This window comes from Ranitomeya variabilis, chromosome 1 (assembly GCF_051348905.1).
Source record: "Ranitomeya variabilis isolate aRanVar5 chromosome 1, aRanVar5.hap1, whole genome shotgun sequence".
NCBI classification, from domain to species: domain Eukaryota; kingdom Metazoa; phylum Chordata; class Amphibia; order Anura; family Dendrobatidae; genus Ranitomeya; species Ranitomeya variabilis.
Window position 1 is genome coordinate 1,054,064,666 of NC_135232.1, and position 20,774 is coordinate 1,054,085,439.

Consider the following 20,774-nt stretch of genomic DNA (forward strand, 5'->3'; position numbering starts at 1 on the left):
CAACTACCACAAAAGACTTCAAGCTGTCATTGATGTTAGAGGGGGCAATACATGGTATTAAGAAATGGGGTATGTGAACTTTGGTCAGGGTCATTTGGATGTTTTGGGTTGTCATTATGATTTAAAAAGAGAAAACACAATAGTTTGCCAATAAATACTGTAGCTTCAACCAACCACTAACCATGAGTGGAGAAAAAGTTTTGGTGTTATCATTCATATTCTCTGAAAAAAGGCCAAGAAAGCAAAAATTTTGCCGGGGTATGTAAACTTTTGAGCACAACTGTATTTCTTAATAATCAGCTAGTGATTGCAGTACACTTCCTTATGTAAACAGACTACTTTTCAATTCCTTTTATTAGGGGTCCTTCTATGACTGTGGTCACACCTATCATCACCTCTCCACATTCAGAACGTAATAAATTGTTGCATTTGAAGTCGGAATGGAAGATGCACAATGGATCTGCATTCCATGAACTACTGTTACTAGGGTAAGAAATGAAGACTCTTATACATTGCACTTATTCTTGATTGCACTTATTCCCCCTATCTATAACTAGCATAGGATGAAGACGTTTTAATATTTCGAAATGCGTTGACAAATAAGCCGCAGTACTTGGATTCCTGTCTTCTCATCATCCTTCTATAGTAGCGCAGGTTAACCCATTTATTTCAGTTTTCTTCCATGAACTTTCATTGTGGGTCTGAGGCAGCCTAAGTCTGTTCAAAGGTTGTGTGAACACAGCCTGACCACGTGTTCACGATTGTGTATTCCCATTCATATTTTATATCCAGATGAGACCATATTGCGTTTTTTTGTCTTTTTTGAGTTCTTACAAGTATAACCAGTGCCTAAACTCTGATATTATCCCACTCTCAAGAACTTTTTTATATGTTTTGAGTTTACTAGCTTCTGGTTGTGGCACAAGGATCTACTCTGTGTCCAACTATCAGAGTGTCCTGTCCACAGGTTTTCACCCTCCTACTTGGTCTTCTCCTGGCACGCACAGTGTGGGAATACTAAGGGTATGTGCACACGTTGAAGATTTGCTCTTGTAAAAATCTGCACTGATTGTAAAAATCTTCCTCTCTTGGCAGAGAACGCAGTTGCAAATCTGCGCGTTTTTGATACATTTTTTATGTGGATTTTCATGCGGATTTCTATGCGTTTTTGTAAGCTAAATAAAGATATATTATTTAACAAAAAAAATGAATTGTGATGTAATTTCTTAGTCCGACCTCTTCTTTTACATACTCCATTGAATATCATTACATACCATGTTGAAATATAATGTTTACACACATAAAACAAATATAAGTGAATACATATTCATACATATATATATATATCTATAATATAACGGTAGGAGCGTCACTCTGTCCGAAGCCTTTATGGACTGCACAAGCGCGACGCTCCTAGCGTTAGATTATAGCCAATGTCCGTATTCTAGAAAAAAAAAAATGGCGCCGGAAAGCGCGGACTGCGCAGGCGCCGATTCCGGGAGCAGGGGGACATTTAGGAACCGTAAACAGGGGACGTGAGGACACGGTGGACTTGATCCCGCCCTCATGATGCTGTGGCAGTTCATGCCACAGCAATTTCTTACTTACGCCACCTGATTCCGGGCCATGAATGTCCCTCTGCTCCCGGAATCGGCGCCTGAGCAGTCCGCGCTTTCCGGCGCCATTTTCTGGAAGACTGCATCTTCAAGAAAATAGCGCCGGAAAGCGCGGACTGCGCAGGCGCCGATTCCGGGAGCAGGGGAACATTTATGAGCCGGAAACAGGGGGCGTGTGGACACGGTCCCGCACTGATGATGCTGTGGCAGTTCATGCCACAGCAATTTCTTACTTACGCCACCTGATTCCGGCCCATGAATGTCCCCCTGCTCCCGGAATCGGCGCCTGCGCAGTCCGCGCTTTCCGCCGCCATTTTCCTGGATACTGCAGTGTGTCTTCAAGAAAATGGCGCCAGAAAGCGCGGACTGCCAGGCGCCGATTTCGGGAGCACGGGGACATTTATCAGCCGGAAACAGGGGGTGTGTGGACAGATCCCGCACTCAGGACGCAGCAATTCAAACTTACGCCACCTGATTCCGGGGCCATGAATGTCCCTCTGCACAGCCGCCCGCACTCAGCACCGCCACGCACAGCCGCCTGCACTCAGCACCGCCACGCACAGCCGCCCGCACTCAGCACCGCCACGCACAGCCGCCCGCACTCAGCACCGCCACGCACAGCCGCCCGCACTCAGCACCACCACGCACAGCTGCCCGCACTCAGCACCGCCACGCACAGCCACCCGCACTCAGCACCGCCACGCACAGCCGCCCGCACTCAGCACCGCCATGCACAGCCGCCCGCACTCAGCACCGCCACGCACAGCCGCCTGCACTCAGCACCGCCACGCACAGCCGCCCGCACTCAGCACCGCCACGCACAGCCGCCCGCACTCAGCACCGCCACGCACAGCCGCCCGCACTCAGCACCACCACGCACAGCTGCCCGCACTCAGCACCGCCACGCACAGCCACCCGCACTCAGCACCGCCACGCACAGCCGCCCGCACTCAGCACCGCCATGCACAGCCGCCCGCACTCAGCACCGCCACGCACAGCCAACTGCACTCAGCACCGCCACGCACAGCCGCCCGCACTCAGCACCGCCACGCACAGCCGCCCGCACTCAGCACCGCCACGCACAGCCGCCCGCACTCAGCACAGCCGCCCGCACTCAGCACAGCCGCCCGCACTCAGCACAGCCGCCCGCACTCAGCACAGCCGCCCGCACTCAGCACAGCTGCACTCGGGCAGTAGAGCCGGAGAGAGAAAGATGGGAGCAACATATGGCAGAATGGAAACAGGAACAGGCAGAATGGGTGCAGCACATTACAACAGAATGGGGGCGCAGGATGGGAGCAGCACATGACAGAATGATTGCGCACGATGGGAGCAGCACATGACAGAATGGGGGTGCAGGATGGGAGCACATGACAGGATGGGGCGCAGGATGGGAGCACATGACAGGATGGGAGCAGCACATGACAGAATGGGGGCACAGGATGGGAACAGCACATGACAGGATGGGGGTGTAGGATGGAGCAGCATATGACAGGATGGGGGCGCAGGATGGGAGCACATGAAAGGATGGGGACGCAGGATGGAGCAGCACATGACAGGATGGGGGCGCAGGATGGAGCAGCACATGACAGGATGGGAGAGCAAGATGGGAGCAGCACATACCAGGATGGAGACCATATACCAATATAAATGCTCGCCACCCGGGCGTAGAACGAGTTGAATAGCTAGTATATATATATATATATGTATATATATATATATATATATATATATATATATATATATATATATATATATATATATATACAGCTCTGGCAAAAATTAGGAGACCACCACATCAAAACCCTGTCATGGGCAGCCCAATCTCCAGACCTGAACCATATTGAAAACCTCTGGAATGTAATCAAGAGGATGATGGATAGTCACAAGCCATCAAACAAAGAAGAACTGCTTACATTTTTGCAGCTCTGGCAAAAATTAAGAGACCACTGCAAAATGTTCAGTTTGTCTGATTTTTCTCTTTACAGGTATATTTTTGAGTAAAATGTAAATTGTTCTTTTAGTCTATAAACTTCTGACAACATGTCTCCGAATTTCCAAGCAATTAATTTTTTATTTTTTTTCTGAAAAGGAGAAATGGTCAAAATTAAAAAAAAATCCAGTGCTTTCAGACCTCAAATAATGCAAAGAAAACAAGTTCATAATCATTTAGAAACAACAATACTAATGTTTTAACTGAGGAAGAGTTGATAATATATATATATATATATATATATATATATATATATATATATATATATATATATATATATATATATATATATATATATATATATATATATATATATATATATATATATATATATATATATATAATACCAAGCCTCAGGTTTAGTAATGACCAGGTGTGTCAGCCAGATACCATTATTAATAAAATGGTAAATAAAGAGTTAAAGACACACACACACACACACACAAAATCTGCGTGAAATGCAATATCTGTTTAATTTTCAAAAAACTTTATAAGGGTATGTTTCCACAGTCAGTAAACGCTGCGGGTTGGACACTGCATACATCCGCAGCGTCCAACCCGCAGCGGCCAGATGTTACAGCATAGTGGATAGTGGCTTTCCTTCATGAGAATTTTCTCAAGCAGCGGTGCCGCAAGTGAAAGCACGAACTCCAGTGAACTCTCTCACGGGGGCACAGTGATACACTATGGGGGCAATGAGCTCCTGTCAGTGTATCACTGGAGCCATGTAGAGCGGTCACATCTCCCGATGTGACTGTTTTACACGTGAGATCGCTGTGGGACATGCGATATTAAACGGACTACGGTGGACAGGTAAGTATATGGTGGTTTATTATTTTATTTTTATTGCAGGAGATCGAGGACGTCGGGGAATTATGTGTTTGGTCAGTATGAATGTTGTATGTGATTATGTAAATGTGTGTTTTTGTTTTTTTTACACTTGAACACAGTGATGGTTGATGGGACTACTGCTCCCATCATCGGCTCATGCTGTCACTGCAGCAGACACAGTCGGATGGGAGCAGTAGTCCCATCAGATGATGCCTGGCTACAGATACCCACAGACAGACACACACACAGACCCTCACACAGCCGTGCACTCACCCACAGACACCCGCACACACACAGACATCCGCACACACACACACACACACACACAGATGCACAAAGACATCCGCAGACAGACCCGCACATATTCTCCGCTCACACATAGTCTCTGCCCACACAATCTTCCTCCTTCCTTTCTGCAGCGTTTTTGGCTCGCAAATCTGCAGAAAATCCGCAAACCTTTTTATACACTCGGTTTTGACTGACTCAATGGAAGTCAATGGGGGCAGAAGCGCTGCAGATCCGCAAAAAGAATTGCATGTGCACAATTCAGGAATGCCATTGATTAACATTGCTTTAATAATCCATTGCGGATTTATAGCATTTCCACGTGGAAAAAACGCTGCGGAAACGCAACAAATCCGCAACGTGTGCACATAGCCTTAGTGCAACACGAGGGAACGAGGGGAAGGAAGCCCAAACTCTAGGTAAAGGGGAAGTGGAGACCCCTAGGCAGATCTAATAACACCCTACCTCCCTTCCATCTCTAATTTAGTTCCACACCAATTGCCGAGCAGGAACCTAAGCCCTGTATATTTCTAGATCTAGGCCCTGAATAAGGAAGGAGGGGGATGAGCACTGGTCACTGTACACTAAAGAGATGAAGGGAAATAAACAGGGGGAAAGCAACTTATCTTGAGCAGACTCAGAGATGTATCACCAAACATCCTCCAACAGCACCAGAAACGAAGTAGACTGCTATAGCTCCAAGCCTTCACAAGGGGAAAATGTGAATATCACAGGCAGCTGCCTAAAGCAGACTAGGAGTCTATTAACACCCAGGTCCAGATGTGTCAATTAGAGCCAGAAGGGGTTGACACTGGGTCCAAGAGTTGGAAGGATTAAGAAGGTGTCTGCAACACCAAATGCAGAGACCTTCTGCAGCCAATGCAGATCGACTGTCTGTAGCATCTGACACACCTGTGACATTTCCCCTTGAATCTAACTCAAGTTCAATCTTTGCTTATCTCTCTCTGTCTTCTATATGCAAGCCCGTTTTACCATACAGCCTGGATGTAGAAGTACTGAAGAGACAAGGTAAGGGCAACTCCAGCCTCTACACCAGGCTGTTCTCCAGGGTTACTGCCTCTACATCTGGCAGGAGCAACACTGTCCACACAGAATAGCAGGGGTAACAGCAGTGATGCCATCTTCAAAGAGTCTGCTATAAATACTGGGGAAAAAAGATTTGTCTACTTGTGACTGGTGGGGTAGGCAAAGTTGAAATAGCATCCTAAACCTTTACTAGTCATGGGAACCCCATAAGCTGCATCCACAAAGATCCCTCAGAAAATTACTGTGATTAATGGTCAGCTTCCTATAGTAACAGCTGAGATCAAAGCGAATGCCTATCTCAGTCATTTAACCCCTAACATGCTGCTGTAAATAGTGACTTTGGCATCAAAGCAATTGCAACAAGAAGATTGAGCAGAAAATAATGGGGAAATAATTTCTTCTTTTTTTTTTTTTTTTTTTGCATGATCCCCAAAAGGCCAGACCGCATATTACTTGAGTAATAGTGAGCACAGAATAATACATTTTAACGTATCCGTTAATAAGATGTATAGTAGAGGGGCTACAAGTACACTAAACTTCAGAAAGGTGAATTTCTAACGGCTGAGACGTGATCTTACTGCCATAAACTGGGACAATGTCCTGAGAAATAAAAGTACATAAAGCAAATGGGACACTTATATAAGCATCCTGAATAGGACCTGTGCAGAATATACAGTATACCCTATGGGAATAAACAAGGTGGAAATAGGAGGAAACCACTATGGCTAAATAAAGTTGTAAGGGGCGAAATAAATGACAGAAAACCTTCAGAAAATTAAAGGAAGAGGGCAGTGATGAGGCATTAAATAATGATACAAACAAAATTGTGTAAAAATCAAATTAATGCGTAGAGAAATTTGGAGGACACTCAGTAGTGATGAGTGGGTGCAGCTTGAAGTGGGAAACCAAACAAGTAGACTTGCAGAAAATCAATCACACTCACACAAAGGATTTTAGTTTGATGCTAGTTTATTTAACACTATGGTTCACCACAGTGCGCTATAGTGAAATATTGTGTTAAATAAACCAGCATCAAACTGAAATCTTCTTATGAGTGTGTTTGATTTTTTACAAGTCTAAAAATCAAATCAAGGCAGTAAAGATCGCGACAGAGAGACTCATTGCCAAAGAAAGTAAAAATAATCCAAAAATATTCTACAACTATACAAACCGTAAAAAAATGAAAAATTAGAGTGTTGGCCCCCTCAAAAATCGTCTCTGTGAAATGGTGTAAGAGGATGAGGGAAAAGCCAATCTGCTAAACTCCTTTTTCTATTCAATATTTGTACAAGAATATTCCATGACAGATGATATGATCAGGGATACTAGAAAATCTCCACTAAATGTAACCTGCTTAATCCAGCAGGAAGTACGGCGATGTTAAATATACTTATTTTGTATATTTATTTATTCAGAACTCTTTACAGATGCAATACTCTAAAGAAAATGTCATGATATTTCTTATAAGAAATGTAGTGGTTTATTGGATTGTCCACCAAAAAAGCATAATTGCAGCAAAACATAAAATAGTTGAAATAGTTACATTTGTCCATATCAAAGTTTGTTCTCCATCTTTCCTGGGATCCTGAATGGTAAATGGCGCCTGTCTCTGTCAAAAGCATGGTAGAAGTCCATCAAGAAGCACATGGCTAACTCACATATGAGCTGTCCATCTGATGTCTGGGTGAAGTTTAAGCAAAGTCTCCGAAGAGAGACCCCCTTCCTATGGGTCATGTGTTATATGCGTCCCACAGAGCACATGTTCTCTGTATATGGTGTTGACTTCTACTCTGAGCTAAATATACAGGATTAACACATGGGACTAGGGGAAAATATGTGTAACTGGGTTAACAACTCATTCAGTGATAGGAAACACAGGGTGGTTATTAGAGATGAGCAAGCAGTAAAATGCTTGGATGCTCGTTTTAAGTAACAAGTGGGAGTCAATGGGAAATCAGAGCATTTTTACGGCAGACCCTACAAGGTGGTCTGGGAGCAGTTAAAATGTTGAAATTAGTGTACAAAGAGCTGAATGGAAGGAGAACAGAATGGGGATAACCCCTGGAAGCATCATTGACTCTCAGATCACTGCAAAGAACAATGGTATCACACTTTCACTCCACTTTAAGGACTGACAATAAAACATTCAAAATTGTCAAGAAATTGAAGTTTACAGCATATACTTGCATATAAGGCAAAATTTAAAAAGGATTTAAAAAAATAATTATAAATTGAGTAAACCAAAATTGAAATTTTTGGACAAAAATAGCAAATTTAAGTGTAATTTATGAAGGATTCAAGAGCTACCAAAAATGTGTTGGAAGAGGGACCTGGATGCGTTCTGTATTAGACATAAAGGAGGGTCTCCTACACATTCTGTTCAAATTGTCATGTAGTGGTACTCCTAGACTCATAAAAGCTATGCACTAAGTGCAAAGCCTGTCAAAAAATATAGGCAGGGTCATCCATACACCCTTTAAGGCATTAGCTGTAGTACCTCATTCAAATATTCTGAGCAAAGTATAGATGTGGAAAAAATTATAAGCAGGGTTATCCATAGACCCTTGAAGGCAACAACTGGAGGAGCTCATTAAAATATTAAGATATTAAATAGATATATTAAAATATTAAGAAAGTGTAGTTGATGTGCTCCTACAGTCATAAAGGCTCTGAACAAAGTTCAAAGCCATGAAAAAAATGATAAAGAGCTTAATACAGTATCTATAGACCCTTGAAGGCAAAAACTACCAGGCCACATTCAAATGTTGAAGATTAAAAACACTATGTGTTGCTGTCATCTGGTGGTATGGAAAAGTTGGGGCTAATCCAAGCTTTGTTCATTTTTATCAGAGTGAGTCTGTCTCCCTTTTTTATTGACAAGCAAAAGCGTCTGTCTGTTTTGACCCCCCCGGGCAGGACTATAAACCCACTCAGACAAGACGCTAGCGGCAGGGCAGCACATTATCTCCAAGGCATAGAGGGACAGCTCTTGCCAGGTGTCCAGGTTTGAGACCCAATAGCTGAAGGTCACAGAGGAATTAGGGAGTACGCTGGTTTTGTAGGCCAGGTATTGATTGACCATTATTAAAAACATTTCCTTCCTTGTAGAATAATTAGTCATCAGGGCGTGTACGCTGGGAGGGTGTCATGAAATTGGTACAGGCCTTTAACAGTGTACCCCTGACTCTGCTGTACCTGGTGTGTCTCTCCTTTGCCTGTCCTCCTTGCCCCCTGCCACTAGTTGACTGATGGGAATTTTTCTAAAATAGTTTCCACAATGGCTTTTTGCTATAGCACCATTTTAGTAGCGCTCTCTGCTTCAGGAAGGAGAGATGCAAGGTTCTCATTGTAGCGTGGGTCTAGCAGGGTGAACAACCAGTACTCTTTTTTTTTTTTGTCAAGATGAATGTAACGCGAGGGTCATGGGAAAGGCAGCGGTACATAAAATCTGCCATATGTGCCAAGGTTCCTACAGCCAACACTTCCCTGTCTCCACCTGTTTGTTTGGCAATCCCTGCATGTGTTTTGGTTGTCTACAACCGCAAAACATGCAGCCCCTGGGACTTGAACATATTATCTGAGCACATCCTAGATACTCGGATAACACCAGAGCATGCTCAGAAAACACGTTATCTGAGCACGTTCGCTCATCATTAGTTGTCATGTGTTGCTGTCATGTTAGTTGTACAATGAAAACCAGCCTGAGGTTTGGCTCCTTGGAAGATGTCATAATCAAGGTACCAGGATGTTATTACAGCATGCTCACTTTGTAGTTAGTGGTGACTGTAATATCTCCCTCCTTGCACCGACCCTATGACAGGAAGTGAGTGGCGACAGGGAGAATGAAACTTAATTTTCTCTCTGTAGCCAATGCTTTTCCATTAAGCCGGCTAACTATCCTATAAATCCTTTTTACCTGCAGATTAACCTTATATCTTGAGATAAATAGCGTTTCTCAAGGTGAAAAGTCACCCTTAAAGGAACTGTGACAGTACAGAATAACCTTTTAAACTAAGTCCCGCCATTCAATGCTTCAAAGTGGGGCTAATCATTTAAATTCACCTTCCCACCTGCTTGTTTTCCATCATTCTCCACCTCCCTCTTCATTGATTGACAACTCTAGCTTTATAGGGCCAGAGATACATGGAAACCAAGTAGGTGGGAAGGTGTAGTTCATTCATAAGACAGACCAATACACACAAAGCATTTATGGCAGTGCATAGAGACCATGGGGAAGATTTATCAAAACTGATGTGAAGGTAAACTGGCTTAGCTGGCCATAACAACCAATCAGATTCCGCACATGATTTTGACAAATCTTCTCCATACACCTCCCTAGTGCAGAGCTTACATGTTCAGCCGTACAATAAGGGTGGGAAATCAATAATAACAAATCGAAATTCAGACTGATATATCTTGCCCATGTCAATTATTTCAGATACCTCGGTTGCAGCTGGAACTGTTGTACTCAAAGTCCCCTGCTCTTTAGATGTTTGTGTCCCCCAACAGCATCCGCCTGCCGCCAAAGCTTCAACTGCATCCGATCCCTCCAATGCTGCAACAGCATCCACCTCCCGTCAATGATTCAACAGCATCCGCCTCCCGTCAATGCTTCAACAGCATCCGCCTCCCGTCAATGCTTCAACAGCATCCGCCTCCCGTCAATGCTTCAACAGCATCCGCCTCACGACAATGCTTCAACAGCATCCGCCTCCCGTCAATGCTTCAACAGAATCCGCCTCCCGTCAATGCTTCAACAGCATCCGCCTCCCGTCAATGCTTCAACAGCATCCACCTCCCGTCAATGCTTCAACAGCATCCGCCTCCCTTCAATGATTCAACAGCATCCGCCTCCCGTCAATGCTTCAACAGCATCCGCCTCCCGTCAATGCTTCAACAGCATCCGCCTCCCGTCAATGCTTCAACAGCATCCGCCTCCCGTCAACAGCATCCGCCTCCCATCAATGCTTCAACAGCATCCGCCTCCCGTCAATGCTTCAACAGCATCCGCCTCCCGTCAATGCTTCAACAGCATCCACCTCAGGAAAATGCTTCAACAGCATCCACCTCCCATCAATGCTTCAACAGAATCTGCCTCCCGTCAATGCTTCAACAGCATCCGCCTCCTGTCAATGCTTCAACAGCATCCGCCTCACGACAATGCTTCAACAGCATCCGCCTCCCGTCAATGCTTCAACAGCATCCACCTCCCCCGTCAATGCTTCAACAGCATCCGCCTCCCATCAATGCTTCAACAGCATCCGCCTCACGACAATGCTTCAGCAACATCCGCCTCCTGCCAATGCCTCAACTGCTCTGCTTCTCACCAATGCTTCAACAGCATCCGCCTCCCGCCAGTGCTTCAACAGCATCCACCTCCCGCCAATGCTCCAACAGCATCCGCCTCCCGCCTATGCTTCCACTGCATTCGCCTTCCGCTAATGCTTCAACAGAATCCGCCTCCCACCAATGCTTCAAATGCATCCGCCTCCTGCTAATGCTTAAACAACATCCACCTCCCGCCAATGCTTCAACTGCATCTGCTTCTCGCCAATGCTTCAAATGCATCCGCCTCCCGCTAATGCTTCAACAACATCCGCCTCCTGCCAATGCTTCAACTTCATCCGCCTCCTGCTAATGCTTCAACTTCATCCGCCTCCCGCTAATGCTTCAACTGCATCTGCCTCCCTCCAAACAAGTTGCTTAACAATATACACTTTGAAATAGTGATCCACTTCAGCTACTGTGACATTAAAACCTGCTGCCAGTTCATCTACATGTCCCAGCTGGCCCCTCTGCAACATCTGGCGCCTCCCGCGTGGCCCACCGCAATATAAAATAACTTTGACTTCCAAAGCTTCTTCTGAAAACATTTTTCACCTTTACACCTAGGCCTGTGACAGCTTACTGGATGGATCAGTTTCTAATAAGAAGCATATTTTTTTCTCACCACATGTAACTGGCTGCAAATTAAAGCTCCAGTTTTGTGTTGTGTGAATCATTGTAATCATTAAGCAAGTAGCACTTTCCTATGGTGCTCACACATTTTTCTACTTTTGGCATTATATGAGATTACAACATTGGGTCAGCAAAAGGGAAAAAAAATGTAGAGACCACTAACAGATGCATGCACAATAATAATATTAAAGGGAATCTGTCAGCAGGTTTTTGATGTGTAATCTGAGAGCAGCACAGTGTAGGGTGAGAACCTGAGTCCCACGATGTGTCACTCAGCTGTGTATTGTTGTTCTATAAAATCAGTGCTTTATTAGTAGGAGATTATTACTACAAGACCCGGTGTCTCGTGCGTCCTAATCAACTGCTCTGTGTACTTCTCCACCACAATTGGTAGCTTTCTGTGTACACTGTACATTATCAGATATCTGGTTAAACTTGCCCACTGGAACTTCAGTGGCTTCAGCGGGCACTTAATAATGATTTTGATTTTGTGAAGGGATTGTTCACCTTTTTTCCTTAAATGCCTGCATTTGGGGCTAAAATTATTTTTACTATTGTTTTTTATTAACAATTTTGCACAAATTGCCTTTTATAGCCTCCGTGTTGTATGGTCTATTGCTGACTGAAGAATTAATAATATACTTGATAATCCATCAGTGAGCTTGTTCATTTTGAATGACAATACATTTTGTAACTCTATTATCTGTCTTTTCCTGAGCTCCTGTTAGCTGATCTGTGGCCTCTGACCACATCCATTTTGAAAGTGCAGTGGCACAAAGAGCCTGTAAAAACCAACAGTTGCAAAATTTGTAATGAAACCCTCCAAAATTATTTTTAGCCCCAAATACATAAAATTGGGCAACCTCTTTAATGCAAATTACTCCAAAACTGGACTAGCAATAAGTGAAGAAATTACAGTGGAATTGAATTCTACTCGAAATTTTACAAAAATCCACATTTAACAAGATGCAGATTTTTCATAAATCGCTTCGATGTGGATTCGGCAAAATGTTGGCTGCTAGATGCCATGTTTCTGAACAGTGAAAAGCCATCAAAATAGAAAAAAATATCCTTACATTCAACTCTCCCATCCAGTCCCCACCGCATCTTTAGGTAGCCTCCACTTGAGCTGAAATCCTAGGGCCTCTCATTCTGGGCCTGGACTTCTGGTTTTGATGAGGGACCAGCAGGGTTTGAGCAAGAAAGGAAATGGGGATTTCAGCGCGAGCGATTGAGTTGAAGATGCAGCAAGGACCAGATAGGTGATGGTGAGGACTGGAGGACCGGAGAGGTGAGCGGTTAGGTGAGTATAACGTTTTTTGGTTTGTTTTTACATCTTACATGTATAATGCTACAGGATCTAGAGAGACCTCCGAGTATAATAAGGGACATGAAATTTGTGGAGAATAATTTTTCCCCAAATCAACTTTCCTGGGAAAAACCGCACACAAACAGTCAAATTTGAATTTTGCCTGATCCACTCATCTCTATGAATTACCTCTTTAAAAAATAGATTTAGTTCTACAATCAGTCATAAGCGGTCTAATGACTCTATTCCTATCGGCCCTATGTTCTAGTCTTGCAAGTCGTCCATCCTACTTTATCAATATTAGATTCTTCAATGACATTATGACATTATTACTGTCATTTATATTAACACGAACTTGAAAATGTAAATACACCGTATGTAGTGGAATTAACAGGGTGAATCTAAATTAGCTTTAAGTAGTAAATATTTATTCTATGTAAACCATTCGCATCCGATTATATGACTTTTCGGTTTCTCTTGAGTACTGAATGTCTGATTTTATTAAGTAACAGATTTTCAACTGAAAACGGAGTGATTTCACTTGATTAGGATAGGGCCGTCTGACAGTCCTGGTTTCTATTACAGGCACATCAGCACTTTTAAAAACAAACTAGGTAAATATCAAGATTGAGCTCAAATAGACCATCAGGTAGCAATCCAATTCCTATATTGCAAAATCTCTTACTTTACCAGAAATATGTGGGGTTTTTTTTACAATCAAGTATTCTGTAATGTTAATATTTTGCTGGCATGTTCCCTAGGTTCCTAAATGCAAACGCATGATGTTACATCAGCCAAGGTGCTGACGAATACTGTAGTTAGTATGTGCCATTTAGGCCATGTACACACATTGCTTTTCTTCAGCGCAGATTTGTCACAAAACCTGAAGGGTTTCCTGATGCCTGAAATGTGAATGAGAATCCTGAAGTCTTGTGCACACGTTGCTTATTTGTGACTTCATCATGTCAATTCTTTCAGCATTTGTGCTGCAGATGTCACCCAAAATAATGAATGGGGAAAAATCTGCACAAAAAATGCATGTAAAAAAGCACATCAAAAACACGTGTTTTTTGCCACTGCTTTTTTCCTGCCAAGAGATGCAGAAATGGTGCAGATTCCTGGGTCGTCTTGCGTGCGCTGCTATTTTCAGGTATAGCCAGAGATTTTCAATGATGTTAAGATAAGTTGATTGTGAGGGCTATTGTAAACCCTTTAGCTTGCACCATTTGAGGTAATCTATTGTGGATTTTGACGTGTTTAGGCTCATTATCCATTTGTAGAAACCATTATCTTTTGAACTTCAGCTTTTTTTTTTACAGATGGTGTTATGTTTGTATCAAGAAATTGTTGAAATTTCATTGAATCCATTATTCCTTCTAACTGTGAAATGTTCCTCTGCCATTGGCTGCAAAACAACCCCAAAGCATGATTGATCCACTCCCATGCTTAATAGTTGCTGAGATTTTATTATTTTCATGAAATTCTGTGCCCCTTATTTTTCACACATACCTTTGATCATTGTGGCCAAAGAGTTCTATTTTAACTTCATCGGTCCACAGGACTTTTTTCCAAAATGCATCAGGCATGTTTAGATGTACTTTTGCACGCTTCTGATGCTGAATTTTATAAGGAGGATGCAGGACAGGTTTTCTTCTGATGACTCTTTCATGGAGGTCATATTTGTGCAGGTGTCTCCGAATGGTAGAATAATGTTACGCAACTCAAGAGTCTACTACATTTTTCAGATGGTCTTTTTACAGTCAACCGGGGGTTCTGATTTGCCTCTCCAGCAATCCTACGAGCAGTTGTTTTATGAGTATACGTGTTTGGGACTTTTTTTTCACTTTGTCATTGGGGGTGGAGGTTATGGTTTCCAGATAGTTTTGGCCAATTAATTTGATCTTTTTGAAAAGTCATACATTGTTTAATTTTTTTCACAAATGTACTCCCCCTGTAGCGATTTTTTGTTCTCCTGATAATTTGGAGCCATTTTTGTGTCATTTAACAAAATGTGTGACTTTTAACGCAAAGTAGTTGCAAAAAAACTGTTAAAGACAAAAACGAAGACCATATTTGAATTTTCACAAGATTCATGAACTGTATGCGCTATTATGAAGAATTTGGTCCAACAAAACACAGATGAATACCAGAAGACAAAGAAGAAACATGACTTGAAAAAAACCCCTCAACTGATGTATCGGGCCCAAAATGTCTAAAATTCCACTATACATCAATATAGAAGCTATATGTGCTGCGTCTGATGCGTCTTTTTTTATAAATGTTACTTAAAATATTCACAAATTTCTATTGACTTTACTGGTTGACTTAAGAGTTCAGACTTTTCGGATTACTCTGCTCCATTCAATTAGTTTTTATGTCCAGTGCATGTTAAAAGATGTGATACATATTTTGAGAAAAATATTTCCTCCTCCATTATTTTGTTTCCCAATATATTTTCCTTTCCAGTGTGAGAGAACAGACTGCATGTTGTGTCTGTGGTATCTATCTTGTCTTATAATTCCTGTCTCATTGTCACTAAATCCAAGGGTAATTGTCTCTTCACACATTTCCCAGAGGATCATAGTGACTTAAAAGTCTTCTCACCTTGGCATGTCGGGCTCCACAAGGAAAAATGTTACCCCTTGGTTCCTGGTCAGAAGCCTCTCATCCAGCCAAACTAGATCTCACACTTTGTACTGATGAGGGGCAGTACTCCAAAACACAGTGTCTGCAAATTGAGATTTTGGCTTTTATCTGAAGGCATGTAACGAGGCTCGTTAGAGAATCAATACTGACTTTTAGGATTGATAATTCCAATTAATGGCACTAGAGTTCTAGTCCTCTTTCTCCCTGAATAGACAATTTGCATTGTGATCAAATAACACCGAGACTTTTTCCTTTGTCTGTGACACTATTTAACTGCCTATACAGTATGTGCTAATAAAGCAGAAATCTTATCCAGTACACCATTTTAAGACTGTGCTGTATTGATGGTGTACATACTTTAATATTTGGAGTTCAAAAGACATAGAAGAGAGTGAATTTCATTCAAACCAGAAACCTTGAAAGTGATTTGAGGGAAGTTATTTTTTTTACTTATATAGATACTATTTTATATGATAAACTATGATATTTGTAGCAGGGTAAGTTGTGAAATGGTGTTACATTAATCTGAATATCTGTTCAATATGCTATGAAAGTTAACCATTTATTAACTTCTTGCCTTTTGTTACTAGGCAGTCGTGTGAAAGCAAAAGCAAAATCTCCCTTTTGTGCACCAAGGAAGGTAAAATAATTGTTTTCTATATTTTCTATATGTATCAGTGCCAGGTGACCAAAACCAAGTTTGCATGATGTTTTGTAATGATAATATCCCTTTTGTAAGGATATGGCAAGGCGGAGAGATCTAACTTCTATAGCAGTGACAACCATATTACACAAAACGTTTCTATGTTGTCAGAAGAATGCAGCAGCCAAATGTCATTTGGATAAAAAGGCGATGGTACACAGCTATGGTATCAGACGATGGCATAGAACTGTGCAATGTTATGCCATAAGCCATGCCATTATTATATTATCCTCTTGGGTACTTTACATGCTAGTTTGTCAGTTATGGTGCTTAAAACATAGTCAGGCGAGAAATGCTGCGGAATATGTTAGCGCTATATAAAAATAAAGATTATTATTATTAATAGTCCTGATTCTCAGGATTGGTGGGGTACCCAGTGGTAGGACCCCTGTCATCAAGAAGGTAATCTCTGTTTTGAGCAGCATGGTGGCTCAGTGGTTGCAGCTCTGGGGTGCTGGGTTCAAATCCAACCACAGACAACATCTGCTAGGAGTTTTTATGTTTTTCCCATGTTTGTGTAGGTTTCCTCCCACACTCCAAAGACATACTGATAGAGAATCTAGATTGGGAATATTCTTCTCCACGGTGGAAAATAAAATGCTAGGTGAAATGCCGAGAGACAAAGAAAACCCTATATTAAGGGTCATCAATCTAACCCAAGAAGAGGTACAAAACCGGCTAAATAAGATTAAAATAGATAAATCTCCGGGTCCGGATGGCATACACTCACGAGTACTAAGAGAACTAAAAAATGTAATAGACAAACCATTATTTCTTATATTTAGGGACTCTATAGCGACAGGGTCTGTTCCACAGGATTGTCGCATAGCAAAATTGTGCACATTGTTTACTGTGAGGATTCTCTGGTTTCGGTAGTGGGCGGTCATGTGATCACAAGTATTCATATGCATACTTCCGGCCACATTCCGACTAGACTGTTTCCGGCCACTCTCAATTTACTTGCATTGAGTAAGGTTGTGACCATCTATTCGGCACGTGACCACGTGTATGGAAATCGCATAACTGCAGTCACATGCCCACTGTTCCTGATACTGGCACAGGAGACTCCTCATAGTGCACACGATCTGAGGATTAACAAGTCTGTAGTCATATAGAGTGACTGCAGACTTATAGGTTAAGACTAGACACCCCTTTGTTTGGCATTATATTAATGTAAGGCCTGAACGGTGTCGAGTAGAACCTATTATACGAGTGTCCTTGTTTCTCTTACTTCAGCATATTAAACAGTAAAGATGAGCGAGCCAGTAGAAATCCAGGTTTGTTAACTAAATTTGACTCCAAAGTTCGGATCGGGTATCAGAATTTGACCCGCATGCCATATAATAAAAAATAATCTTGAATCAGGAGGTGGAGGTCCAAGTGGAAGAGTGGCGCAGTGCCTTACATGTAAGGGAAACGGTTCTTATTAATAAATAAATTTGTAAAAATGACATGAGGTCCCCACTATTTTTTAATAACAAGCCAAAGGAAATCAGACAACGGTGAGCTGGTATTATTATGCTGGGAAGGGGCCCATATCCATGGACATTCCCAGCCTATTACTATCATCTCCCAGCTGTCTGCTTTGCCTTTGCTGGTTATTAACCTCTTTACCCCCAAGCCTATTTTCATCTTAATGACCAGGACAAATTTACAATCCTGCCCAGTGTCACTTTATAAGGTAATAAATCTGGAATGCTTCAACAGATCCCACTGATTCTGAGAATGTTTTTCTTGACATTTTGTACTTCATGTAGTGTAATATGTCTTCTATGATTTGTGTTTATTTGTGAAAAAAATGGAAATTTGGTGAAAATTTAGAAAATGTTGCAATTTTCAAACTTTTAATTTTCATGCCCTTAAATCAGAAGGTTTTGTTACACTAAATAGGTAATAAATAAACTTTCCCACATGTCTACTATACATCAGCACAATTTTTTAAACATAATTTTTTTTTTGTTAGGAAGTTGCAAGGTTTAAAAGTTGACCAGCAATTTCTAATTTTTCCAAAAAAATTTACAAAACCTTTTTTTAGGGAACACATTACACTGGAAGTGACTTTGAGGGGTCTATATGACAAAAAATACCTAAACATGAAACCATTCTAAATACTGCATTCCTCAAGGTGCTCAAAACCACATTCAAGAAGTTTATTAACCTTTTAGGTATTTCATGGGAATTTTTGGAATGTGGAAGGAAAAAAATAACATTCAATTTTTTTTTTTTAACAAAAATTTTACTTTAGACCCAATTTTTTTATATTCACAAGGGTAACAGGAAAAAATGGATGTCAAAGTTTGTTGTTCAATTTCTCCTGAGCATGCCGATACCCCACATATGGGGGGAAACTACTGTTTGGTTGCACAACAGGGCTCGAAAAGTCAGGGACAGAGCCCACATCAAAGGGAGGGAGTCTATCATGGGCGTATTATTAAGCCCAACGTCGGAAAGGGATTGAGGGTTTTTTTTTATGTCGTTCCGCATGGTAAAATTGATAAGGCAGCCTTATTCTTCAGGTTGGTACGATTACAGCGATACCACATTTATACTGTATAGTTTTGTTGTGTTTTGGCAGTTTTACACAATTGAAACTGTTTTATAGAAAAAATAATTATTTTTGCATTGCTTTATTCTGAGAGCTATAACTTTTTTATTTTTCTGCTGATTGAGCTGTAAGGCGGCTTGTTTTTGCAGGACATGAAGACGTTTCTAGCGATACCATTGTTTACTTATATTTATCTGTTTGTTTGCATTTTATTCCACCTTTTGTTCAGTGATATGATGAAAAAGCATAATTTTTGCCTCTTTTTTTAAATTTTTACGGTGTTCACAGAAGGGGTTAACTGGTGGGACAGTTTTATAGATGGGGCCATTCAGGACGCTACAATACCAAATACAGTGGGGAAAAAAGTATTTAATCAGCCACCAATTGTGCAAGTTCTCCCACTTAAAAAGATGAGAGGCCTGTAATTGACATCATAGGTAGACCACAACTATGAGAGTCAAAATGAGAAAACAAATCCAGAAAATCACCTTGTCTGATTTGGCAAGATTTATTTTGCAAATTATGGTGGAAAATAAGTATTTGGTCACCTAAAAACATGCAACATTTCTGGATCTCACAGACCTGTAACTTCTTCTTTAAGAGGCGCCTCTGGCCTTCACTCATTACCTGTAGTAATGGCACCTGTTTAAACTTATCAGTATAAAAGACACATGTCAACAACCTCAAACAGTCACACTACAAACTCTACTATGGTGAAGACCAAAGAGCTGTCGAAGGACACCAGAAACAAAATTGTAACCCTGCACCAGGCTGGGAAGACTGAATCTGCAATAGGCAAGCAGCTTGGCATGATGAAATCAACTGCGGGAGCAATAATAAGAAAATGGAAGACATACAAGACCACTGATAATCTCCCTCGATCTGGGGCTGCATGCAAGATCTCACCCAGAAAGGTGAGCAAAAATCCCAGAACCACACAGGGGGACCTAGTGAATGACCTGCATAGAGCCGGGACCACCGTAAAAAAAGGCTACCATCAGTAACACACTAAGCTGCCAGGGACTCAGATCCTGCAGTGCCAGACGAGTCCCCCTGCTTAAGCCAATACATGTCCGGGCCCGTCTGAACTTTGCTAGATAGCATTTCGATTATCCAGAAGAGTAATAGGAGAATGTCATATGGTCTGATGAAACCAAAGTAGAACTGTTTGGTAGAAACAAAACTTGTCGTGTTTGGAGGAGACAGAATGCTGAGTTGCATCCAAAGAACACCATACCTACTGTGAAGCATGGGGGTGGCAACATCATGCTTTGGGCTGTTTCTCTGCAAAGGGACCAGGACAACTGATCCAGGTACATGAAAGAATGAATGGGGCCATGTATCGTGAGATTTTGAGTGCAAACTTCCTTCTATCAGCAAGATGAAACATGGATGGGTCTTTCAGCATGATAATGATCCCAAGCACACCGCCAGGGCAACGAAGGAGTGGCTTCGTAAGAAGCATATGAAGGTACTGGAGTGGCCTAGCCAGTCTTCAGATCTCAACCCCATAGAAAACCTTTAGAGGGAGTTGAATGTCCGTGTTGCCCAGCAACAGGCCCAAAACATCACTGGTCTAGAGGAGATCTGCATGTAGACACATGTTATTTAGATCATGCACTGCACATGATCTAACTAACTTGCTAGAGCCTGGTGACACGGATGTCATCATGATGACATCTGGTTACTACGGCAACAAACGGACTGATCGGAGTGCAGACGGGGTTCCCTCCCTCTGCATGCCTTGTAAATGCTGTGATCGCAGTATTTAGGGGGTTAAAGTGCCAGGAGTAGTGCAGGCACCAGAATGCCGAGTATCAACTGTCAGAATCAGCTAACAC

General features: G+C 42.0%; 1 protein-coding gene across 2 annotated transcripts in view; it reads left to right on the forward strand.

Moving 5' to 3' along the window:
• Positions 1 to 20,774, forward strand: part of CORIN (corin, serine peptidase) — a 450,167-nt gene that overhangs the window by 392,577 nt on the left and 36,816 nt on the right. For both annotated transcript variants that reach the window (XM_077279814.1, XM_077279815.1), the window contains exons 17-18: positions 360 to 488; positions 16,276 to 16,325. In XM_077279814.1, the coding sequence (XP_077135929.1) occupies positions 360 to 488; positions 16,276 to 16,325 (179 nt within the window). The remainder of the gene's footprint in view (positions 1 to 359; positions 489 to 16,275; positions 16,326 to 20,774) is intronic.